The following is a 9637-nucleotide window of genomic DNA, read 5'->3' as shown; positions in this document are numbered from 1 at the left end:
TAAATGTGAAACAAATAGGAATAAATGTGAAACAAATAGGAATAAATGTGAAACAAATAGGAATAAATGTGAAACAAATAGCAATAAATGTTAAGCAAAATGAGATCTTTATTTCAAGAAAATTGGACCGAAAGCTGACTTTTAATTATCGAATCCCCAAATGGATTTAGTTTTAAATTATTCAAGAAAACTGATTTGAGTACTAACAAATTGTAAGTTGTAACTATTGGGTAACGACACATCTCAGTTTTGACCATTTGGTAAGCTGTCCTTGAATAGTTAAGTATCGACACATTTTAAAACATGGTGTTTTGCCCCGGATTAATTGAAAATCAAGAATTTTATGGTGGTTTAGTGACTTTTAGGTATTCTGGGGACTTGGTGTAAGTGGTAGAGCGTCAATTATCGCCAACAATAGCGCATGCGTTGTTAGTTCGTGGTCAATTGTTCAGCGACCAATTTTTTGTAACAGCAAATAGTTCTCAACAACAAATAATTCGACATTAAATAGTTCGTCTCCTCAAAAAATTATTTTATTTTATTTATTCATTTATTTTCACTAGCCTTTTTGATGCTTTAAAACATTGCCCAAAACATCGTGACATTATTAATTATATGTAGTTAGTAAAATAAAGGACAAAAATGAGAGTCAGCGGGTGTTTGCCAAAGCGGGGATAAAGTAAATCCTAATCCAAGAAGATGCCCACTTACAGATGGGGTATTCAACCTTCGACCAGAGCGCCATGGGTATCCATACCAGAACGTACAGCAGAGCCGTTATCATCTCTAAAGGAAGTTCCAGAGTCGTTCTAGTTAGTCTGGACATATTTTCTGTCTCGCAAATTCTAAAAATTAAAGTAAAAAACTAGACAATTGAATTACCGCTCTGAACGCCGAATACAGTTGTGGTTAATTGGATAGGTATTCGTGTAGGTTGTAGAGGAATTAAGTAGGCAGTTCGGCGACGTCTACCATCATGGAAACGTCGTAATAACCGCCATTCACTCGCACGCGACACCTGCTGGTTACCATCAGTACTATGTATTTAATTTGCCTCAAGGATTCGTTAACCAAACGTTGGAAGCCGCCTTTCGCGGAACCGTGCAGGTAAAACTATAAGGTACTCTAATGAAATCAGTATGGTTAATGATCTACTATTGACAGAGCATAGTAATGGCGCATGACAACATGCAACCAGGACGCCTATTTACCAACCAAGGAACGTTGCTGGACAGTAATGACAACCGAAGCCCAAGTTCCTACTTTAACAACCCCGAAGAGGAGCGCCAACAGTAAGTTCTACCCTAAAACAATATTACGTGTCATAAATGTGTCAGTTTGTCGAAATTATTAATGATGGCACTGTGAGAAGTGAAGTAGAAATGACCTCATACTTAAAAATATAAGTACCTCTAGCGATAAACATACGCAACTGGCTATCTGCAACGGGCTGTCTATTACGACGATCGGGCAAAGAGCGTATATTAGGCCTAATGACTTAGTCTGAAGCACAAAAAAAATGTGTAGTTAGTCTAGAAATGGCTCTCAATAGAAATTTTGGAGGGCTAACACACTTATGTGAAAAACATTTATTAAAAATCTGCTAAATTTACTGTACATAAAAGGTACGAACACAACGTGGACAAAACCATGACAGTCCTTAAGATCACCGACCAGCTTGGGCATCCATTAGGGGCTATCAATTGGTTCGCGGTTCACGCGACGTCCATGAACAACAGCAACCATCTGGTCAGTTCGGACAACAAAGGTTACGCTTCGATACAAATGGAAAAAGCCTTCAACGGGCAAGACAGCCTGCCAGGAAGCGTAAGTAATTGGAACACTGACCAACGTGCGCTATTAACCACTGCGGTTTGAATTCCACCATAGGGACCATTCGTGGCTTTATTTCCGCAAACGGCCGAGGGAGACGTCTCGCCTAATATTCATGGTCCTCGATGTATCGATACAGGGCTACCTTGCGATTACCAAACCAGTACTTGTAACGGGATGGTACGCGGTAATTAGAAATCGAATTCTGTCCGGAGTTATATAGTTTTAATTTATTACCGTGCGTAGAATAATTTGTGCATTGCCAGAGGTCCTGGAAATGATTCTTTTCAAAGTACGCGAATAATCGGACAACGACAAGCCCAAAAAGCTTTGGTAAGTACTTCGATAAGTACCATCACCATTTTTCGAATTTCATCAATCTATTATACTTCTGTTTAAATATTAAGATATTATTACAAATAATTATGAAAACAAAATATCTATATCGCTAGCTTAAACAATACCTTATATAAAGTTTGGGGTACCGTTATAGATGGCGCAAAATAGCACTGTGTTAGATTCTCCCCAGCCCCAAGACTGACAAACGAGTTGCACAAAAACCAAAGAATGCACTAACCTCTCCATAAAAGATATTAAGTTCCTTTTTTAGTCCCACTCGAAATATATTGTTATATATTGAAGGTAATTGTGTCTTAACTTTAAAAGGAGCTGTACCATAACGCCACCGAAGAAGTAAGGGGTCCTATACGATCTTTACACCAATATATTGACATGTCCAACATTTTGGTGACTAAAGATAGTGGAAAAACTGTAAATCTAGCAATATTTCATATATGGCCAAACGGTAATGGAAATTGAAGTTGTAATAATTACAGTTCACCACTTGTCCATCGGCCTTGGGTTACAGTTTCGCCGCTGGGACCATAGACGGGTCCGGACCACCGGGTTTATTCCATCAAGGTATGAGACGGATAAAGTTGGCCATTGCCTTCAAAATGTATGCAATAAATAACATTAACAATTACAGGAATGAAGAAAGGCAGTTTCTTGTGGAATATCTTCCGGTCACTGATACACCATCCGTCCGAGGAATTGCAAAAATGCCACGGTAATAAACCAATCTTACTGGCAGCGGGAGAGGTAAATCAATAGATCATTCACAGAGTGTGCCCTTTAAATTGCTAGCTCGAGGCGGTTTTCTCGAAAATGATAAATGGTTGAATATATCAATTATCAGTGTATAAAAATAATTTAGATTCTAATTGGATTTTTACATTTCACTTAATTTTATGATTATTTTAAATTTTTGAGAATAAATAATTGTTGTTATAAAATAAAACTAAATTTTTAAGAAGAATCAAATTGTTTAATAAAGAATCAAAAGGAAGTATAAAATTTTAAAAATATATTAAAATAAATGAAATGTCTGCTAAAAAACTCAAAACATTTTTGATAGAAGAAAGTTTAATTTTTGATAAAAGAAAATTTAATTTCTGATAAAAAAATTTAATTTTTGATAAAAGAAAATTTAATTTCTGATAAGAAAATGTAATTTTTGATAAGAAAATGTAATTTTTGATAAGAAAATTTAATTTCTGATAAGAAAATTTAATTTCTGATAAGAAAATTTAATTTCTGATAAGAAAATTTAATTTCTGATAATTTTTGATAAAAGAAAATTTAATTTTTGATAAAATTAAAATTTAATTTTTGATAAAAGAAAATTTAATTTTTGATAAAATTAAAATTTAATTTTTGATAAAATTCAAAATTTTTAAGTAAGAATTTTTTTTCACCGCTATGTTAAAAGCATAATTACTAGAGTATCGTCAAAATATCTTTTCATTGCAAAAGATTCACCTAAATATACGACTAGTGAAATTATTGCTAGTTAGTTAAGAAACAATTTTAATTAAAAGGTCTTAATCGAGGAAACTGTCCACCCAGTTTATAGAACCTTTCAACAAAGAAAGCGAGTTTCTTCGAAGTACTGCAAAAGTGTTATAATTTCAGATGGAATGGCCTAAAGCCTTGCTACCAAATATTTTGCAAACGCAAATGGTTCAAATCGGTCAACTGCTGGTGGCTCCCGTTTCGGGAGAGTTCACGTAAGGTTATTTTTTTATCGAAATTACAAAATTTTCCTTAATTGTCTCCTTTAAATACCACTTCAGAACCATGGCTGGCCGTCGCTTGGCCAATGCGATACGAAAAGTTAAGTACGCCACTAAATGAAAAAAAATGGCGCTACTTGAACTGCTCTATTAAACAGATTTTCGAAGATACGTACCAAGACAAGGACATACGTGTGGTGGTTCAAGCACTGAGCAACGCCTACTCATTCTACGTCACAACTCACGAAGAATATGAGGTAATTGATATCAGGGCCATCAGGGTGCGTCGACTCACTAATACCACGGCCAACTTTGATCTCTCGCGCATCTCTCGCGCTACAGCGGCCATCTCATTCGTTGACGTTTCTGTGTTAACCTATGAGCAAAAGATGTGTATGACGCGAGCGCCCCTAGCGGATTATTATTTTTAGAATAGTTTTTACATTGAAGTCAATATAAAAACCGAGCGTGGCGCTGAACTCCTACACGTTATAGTACAGTTTATAGGGGGAAAATCCTTTTTCGCGGAATTTCGACGAATGTGTTGGCCGCTGTAGCGCGAACAGCGTGTGATGAAAGTAGGCTGACGCGCCATCTAGTATCAGAAAAGAGATCTAAGCTAGCATAGTGACTGACGCGCCATCTACTACCAAAAAAACAGAAATTCTTATCACAGAATTTAGTTTTTACAAAACTTAGCATCTGCTTTCGAAAAACTGACGTAGATGGCAAAACAAAAAATATTGTGACGTATTTGGTAGAATTTGTAAAGATTGGTACGAATTCTTACCTTCTAGCACTGCTGTTGAAATAAAGTTCTTTGGAAGAATTCTTTCCAATTTAAAATCTTTGAAAGTGAAAATTTTAAAGTTGCGTGTAAAATAACGCACTATTTCAATAGGTTCAAAGGTACGAAGGGGCGGCAACCATTTACGGACCTCACGCCCTGGAAGCGTACATTCAACAGTACCAGTACTTGACTAACGCCCTGCTCCGAGGAAAGTCAATCCCACCAGGTTTAAATCCGCCCGACCTACTGGCCCATCAAATGCCGGAAATAACAATCGTCGGACCTGATTGTGCGGGCGAGTACTCCCAGTTTGGACAAGTCGTACAAGACGTTTTCAGTCTTTACAAACCGGTACGTATCGAGAAATTTACCATTTACCGAAAGTCAAAGGGTGAAAATTCCACTTCCCCTATCTGGTATGATCCCAGCTGCTTGTGGCACTGGGTGGAAACTCGGAACAACCCCTTCCGCGTTGAGTTTGAAAGTTTTCTCCCCACTGGTAAAAGGGGTTTTTCCCTGAATTCTTTGGTTTCACCTTTCCATAAAAACTTGTTGAGGTTAACGGTAATAGTTAGCTTGCCACCACTCTCCATTGTAACCCGGAATTAAAAGCCGCTAGATGACTTGGGCTTAAAATGCTTAGCGGATATGTTATTTATAACAATATAGCCAGGGTGATGATTCTGTCACAGGGGTAACGCCATTAAAGTTTCGATGTTTAAGAACCAGATGGCGCCACTATTCTGAAACGTAGAATTTTTAAATTCTCTGAAATCATTAAAAAAAATATTAGTTTTACATAAAACCTCACTTACAATAGTTTTAGAAAATGTTTGTTCTAAGAAATGTGTAATTATTTAAAATAAATTAAAAACGTGTAAGTTGGCGCCATCTAGTATAATTAAAATCATTAAAATCGAACCTCGAAAGGCACCCTCGAAATGTTTGTTTGCCTGTAAGCATTTTGTGAATTGAACTGTAGGGAGAAAAAGTAAGCGTAACCTTCGTGAGCGGTCATCCCAGACACGACATCAAGCGAGGAAGTACCTACTTAACTGTTGAGAAGTCAGAAGGAAAGGAATGGAAGGTGATCGCCACCGATGCTAGCTGGGAAACGAAGTAAGTGCTACAGCATTAATCCTCAAACTTGAAAGAAGCATTATCGAAGCCGAAATATGGTTAATAGAGAGGTTAAGATCCTCGTGTTTAAACGGGAACGTTTAGACTTCTGGGTTTTTTTATTTTTCCCTCGTATTTTATTGATTTTCCGTAGAATTTCACGATTTCTTGGTGGATTTCTTGATTTGTTCCGCTTATTTCTTGATTTATTTTGTTTTATAACTTAATTTTTGAAATCCAATCAAGCTAACGATCTATCAGATTTCTTGATTTATCATCGGATTTCGTGATTTTTTACTGGATTTCTTGAATTCTTTTATCGGATATCTTGATTTAAAAAATAAGCGTCTTACAATCCAAATTTCAGTCAGAAGGATTTCTTAGTTGCGTACGAAATTTTGGTACTATCCTAACCCCCAGTCAAAGCATTCTGACGTTCCCGATTGGACAACTGGAGACTTTATATCTCAGTAGCAGATGAATTACCACAACTAATTGCGTATTTACTTCCAAATAATTTCAAATCCGCCACGTATAGGTTCTTATGGAAGCGTCTCAAAACATTCCCTAGCGTAAGTCAAGCCACCATCGAATGGACAGTGCCCGAAGATGTCCGACCAGGGACGTACCGCATTCGACACAACGGCCACTGGAAGGGACTCAACCTATCGATCTACCCGTACTGCGGGACATCGAGTACCTTCACCGTATCCGTCTAAATTAACATTAAATCTCACCGTGTCCTCAATAGAGAAATAAACATATGTTGCTTATGTTGAAATGAGTGTCACATACATTCGCTGATTGATAACAAGTATGTGTTGACGTGAACGGAGAATACGCGAGTAACACCCTGTTCGCTTCGTGTTTTCATGGAAAAAAACCACGCCCCTTCGCTTTTCCTCGTGTAATTATTTCCCCTTACAACTGGTAAGTGGGGAAAACCTTGGGTACAATCGCGTGTAGGTGGAGAATATTTTCCGGAAATCATGAAAGCAGAAGCTGTAGTGGCGATTTCATATTCTCTGTTGACCTGAATACATTACTGTTGATAGATACGCGATAGGCGAGCGTCCACCACACCCGGAAGTGTGGTATTGGGGATATGTGCAAACGCCAATTGAGGGCAGTCATGTTTGCCGGAAATACAAAAACAATCAGGCTCTTTATACGTTCGTGTGCTATATCGCTATAGTGACATACAATTTAAACAAACGGGTTTTCTATTTTAGACGTATATAATCGGCGGTAATTTAAAAAATATTAAGAATAAAGAAAGTGGGGATTGTAATTAAGGAGGAAGGATGAAGACAGTGTGGTGGATGGGGTTATTAGCGGCGTTCTTCTGCTTGTCGAGAAGCGAAAGGAACTTCTTTTCCGGTTTCTTTGATTCCATGATGTGGGGAGCGGATAGCTCTTACCGGATTGGCGTCGGTATTGCCGACATGACCGGACCCTGCTCCGGAATCAAAATGGTACGACATTCATCGATCATTATTAATCTTTCATAATTTCGTTTAATGTCGCAGACTCGCTTGAGGCTATCATTATGTCAAAGCTGAGATAATTACGAGTGAATTTCGCAAAATTTTGCGGAAAGCGAAATAATTTTCCGCTTTAGTAAATTTCGCAAATTTTTTCGGAAAGCGAAATAATTTTCCGCTTTCATGATTTTCGTTTAATTTTGCGGAAAGTGAGAAAAATTCTGCTTTAGCTAATTTCGCAAAATTTTGCGGAAAGCAAAAATATGTTCTGCTTTAGGAAATTTCTCAAAAAAGTGAAAATATTTTAATTTTAAAATCTGCGTTCAGCTGAGGTATTTTCCGCTTTCCTATAGAATTTTCCTCGAATCGAAATTTTTTTTAAATTTAATTATCCAATTGTTCAACTTTCCAAAGTGGTAAATGGATCATTCTGACTTTTTAAATTAAATTTTTCTCACATTTAGATAAATTTATATTTCATAACACTAATAAAATCAATAAATTTAATTTAATGTTTATTATTATTTTAAAAATTGTTCATTTGAATTTCTTTAAAAAACAAAAAATTTTAAAAATTTAATTTACACAAATGAAATTTCATATTCGATCTTCCAAATTCCTTTATTAAGATTTTCAATAAATTATAACATATAGAACATATTATAGCTTCAAAAGTCTATATCCTCTCAGATTCTTATATCTACAGGCTCACTCCCAAGTTTTCAGATCTATATCCTCTCAAATTCCCAAACCAACAGGCTCACTCCCCCGTTTTCAGATCTATATCATATCAAATTCTCAAATCTACAGGCTCCCTTAAACGTTTCTGATCTATATCTCAATTAATTCTCAAATCAACAGGTCCACTCCCAAGTTTTCAGATCTATATCCTCTCAAAGTCCCAAATCAACAGGTACACTCCCAAGTTTTCAGATCTATATCTTCTCAAACTCCCAAATCAACAGATCCCCTCCCAGGTTTTCAGATCTATATCCTCTTAAATTCTCAAATCCACCGGCTCACTCCCACGTTTTCAGCCCTATCCTATTCTTAAAATATGCTTCTGAGTATTTTACAAACAATTTAGACAATGAAATAAGCGCATTTAAACAAGCATAATTTCTGAAATAATAGTGGGGATACTTTTCGTTCAGTCAATCCACGAATGGTATCCATTTAAGGCAATTCAGCCGGGCTTTCATCGTTGAGAAAAACAACGTGTCCGTCGTTCACGTCACCATGGACATCGGGGCCATATCCGAAGTGGTCAAGACAGCGGTTGGCCAAGATTTCTTTATTTATTTCTTACGAGAGAAGTATCCTTCTAGGCTATTAAAATGAAACATGTACAGTCCCGATCAAAAGTTTCTGGCCGTTTTAACTTGGCAGCCATTTTATTTCTATTTTATGAAACAGACTGAGGGCTTTTTGGAAAGAATACCTGCACGAAAATAATATGCACTGAAAAATAATGCGCTAGCACCATTTGGGCGTGAGCAAAGTCTGAAATAAAAAACAACTCCAAAATGACGTCACGAACAAATTAATTAATTGTTTTGTTCGACGCGTGATCACATTCAGAAACCAAAACTAGTTCCATTTTGCAAATCGAGTTCGAACTTTTTAAGTTATTGAAGAAATAGGGACGTCGAACAACATTAAAATTTACTGTAATTTCATTTAATTGCTCTTGTTCCTTTAAAAATTAAAAAAGCTATATTTCCCCTAATAATAGTGATTTATAATTTTTTTCCTTCCGAAACGTCTTCCGAAAAATCAGCGTAAGCATGCGTGTTTACTGTTTAAAGCAAAATTACTTTGTATATCGATGTAAACGTAGAATTTAAACGGCATAGTAATTTTAAGTTATGTATAAAAGATATTTTAACTAGGTAACAGTTTTATAAAATCAATATAAGACGTATTTAATCTGGTACTATTTTTCTTTCCGAAATACCATTTTAAAAATCAGTGGGAACCCGCGAAAGTACATGTTTCTAAGCAAATAACATTAGCAGGATGGGACGTTGGATACTTTTTTCGTAAGAGATACGTTATATCCTTTTGGTAGCATTGATTCTTTTCAAGGTATTGGAGAAGCTGTCTTTGGAGTACGGGGACCTGTACACGACGGCCAACGTGGTGATGGCGGCCACAGGGACCCACTCGGCGCCAGGAGGATATTTCTACTACACTCTCTACTCCATATTCAGCATGGGCTTCGTTCGGGAGACATATCTGGCAGCCGTCGAAGGGGCTTACAGAGTAGTTACTTGAACATCATCCTTAAAACAAGATCTTTATATGGAGAGGCCAGCGCACCGGCCCATTTCTAC

At 36.7% G+C, this 9637-nt stretch overlaps 3 protein-coding genes and 1 long non-coding RNA gene across 4 annotated transcripts; all 4 read left to right on the top strand.

Annotated features, from left to right (window-relative positions):
- The first annotated feature begins 713 nt into the window (after window positions 1-713).
- LOC149926948 (neutral ceramidase-like) lies at window positions 714-2946 on the top strand. The gene is made up of 9 exons (XM_090157781.1): window positions 714-857; window positions 934-1107; window positions 1165-1292; window positions 1626-1827; window positions 1891-2013; window positions 2080-2166; window positions 2500-2604; window positions 2670-2754; window positions 2822-2946. The coding sequence occupies exons 1-9, from the start codon at window positions 714-716 to the stop codon at window positions 2944-2946; spliced, it is 1173 nt and encodes a 390-aa protein (XP_090013907.1).
- An 886-nt stretch (window positions 2947-3832) lies between these two features.
- Window positions 3833-4105, top strand: LOC149926947 (uncharacterized). Its single transcript, XR_016474139.1, has 3 exons — window positions 3833-3902; window positions 3969-4008; window positions 4067-4105. It is a non-coding gene; the product is annotated as an uncharacterized LOC149926947 (long non-coding RNA).
- A 5-nt stretch (window positions 4106-4110) lies between these two features.
- LOC149926946 (neutral ceramidase-like) lies at window positions 4111-6536 on the top strand. The gene is made up of 4 exons (XM_090157780.1): window positions 4111-4165; window positions 4810-5049; window positions 5681-5817; window positions 6356-6536. The coding sequence occupies exons 2-4, from the start codon at window positions 4957-4959 to the stop codon at window positions 6534-6536; spliced, it is 411 nt and encodes a 136-aa protein (XP_090013906.1). The 5' UTR covers window positions 4111-4165; window positions 4810-4956.
- A 678-nt stretch (window positions 6537-7214) lies between these two features.
- On the top strand, window positions 7215-9578 carry LOC149926945 (neutral ceramidase-like). The gene is made up of 3 exons (XM_090157779.1): window positions 7215-7292; window positions 8436-8579; window positions 9390-9578. Exons 1-3 carry the CDS (start codon window positions 7215-7217, stop codon window positions 9576-9578), a joined length of 411 nt encoding a protein of 136 aa, XP_090013905.1.
- The last annotated feature ends 59 nt before the right edge of the window (window positions 9579-9637 follow it).

The sequence above is a fragment of the Leiobunum rupestre genome, chromosome 9 (assembly GCF_980474605.1).
Source record: "Leiobunum rupestre chromosome 9, qqLeiRupe1.1.hap1, whole genome shotgun sequence".
Classification (NCBI taxonomy): Eukaryota; Metazoa; Arthropoda; class Arachnida; order Opiliones; family Sclerosomatidae; genus Leiobunum; species Leiobunum rupestre.
The sequence above is the reverse complement of the archived record's forward strand: the minus strand, read 5'-3'. Positions and strand labels throughout refer to the sequence as shown.

What these genes read in the sequence shown, in the direction of transcription:
- LOC149926948 (XM_090157781.1), top strand. Translation starts at nt 714, where the DNA reads ATGGGGTATTCAACCTTCGACCAGAGCGCCATGGGTATCCATACCAGA. An exon ending in AAGACAGCCTGCCAGGAAGC is followed by an intron (nt 1,828 to 1,890) that starts GTAAGTAATTGG and finishes ATTCCACCATAG; the next exon opens with GGACCATTCGTGGCTTTATT. An exon ending in GACAAGCCCAAAAAGCTTTG is followed by an intron (nt 2,167 to 2,499) that starts GTAAGTACTTCG and finishes TAACTTTAAAAG; the next exon opens with GAGCTGTACCATAACGCCAC.
- LOC149926945 (XM_090157779.1), top strand. Translation starts at nt 7,215, where the DNA reads ATGTGGGGAGCGGATAGCTCTTACCGGATTGGCGTCGGTATTGCCGAC. An exon ending in CCTGCTCCGGAATCAAAATG is followed by an intron (nt 7,293 to 8,435) that starts GTACGACATTCA and finishes CTGAAATAATAG; the next exon opens with TGGGGATACTTTTCGTTCAG. An exon ending in CCGAAGTGGTCAAGACAGCG is followed by an intron (nt 8,580 to 9,389) that starts GTTGGCCAAGAT and finishes ATTCTTTTCAAG; the next exon opens with GTATTGGAGAAGCTGTCTTT.
- LOC149926946 (XM_090157780.1), top strand. Translation starts at nt 4,957, where the DNA reads ATGCCGGAAATAACAATCGTCGGACCTGATTGTGCGGGCGAGTACTCC. An exon ending in TTTTCAGTCTTTACAAACCG is followed by an intron (nt 5,050 to 5,680) that starts GTACGTATCGAG and finishes ATTGAACTGTAG; the next exon opens with GGAGAAAAAGTAAGCGTAAC. An exon ending in GATGCTAGCTGGGAAACGAA is followed by an intron (nt 5,818 to 6,355) that starts GTAAGTGCTACA and finishes CGCCACGTATAG; the next exon opens with GTTCTTATGGAAGCGTCTCA.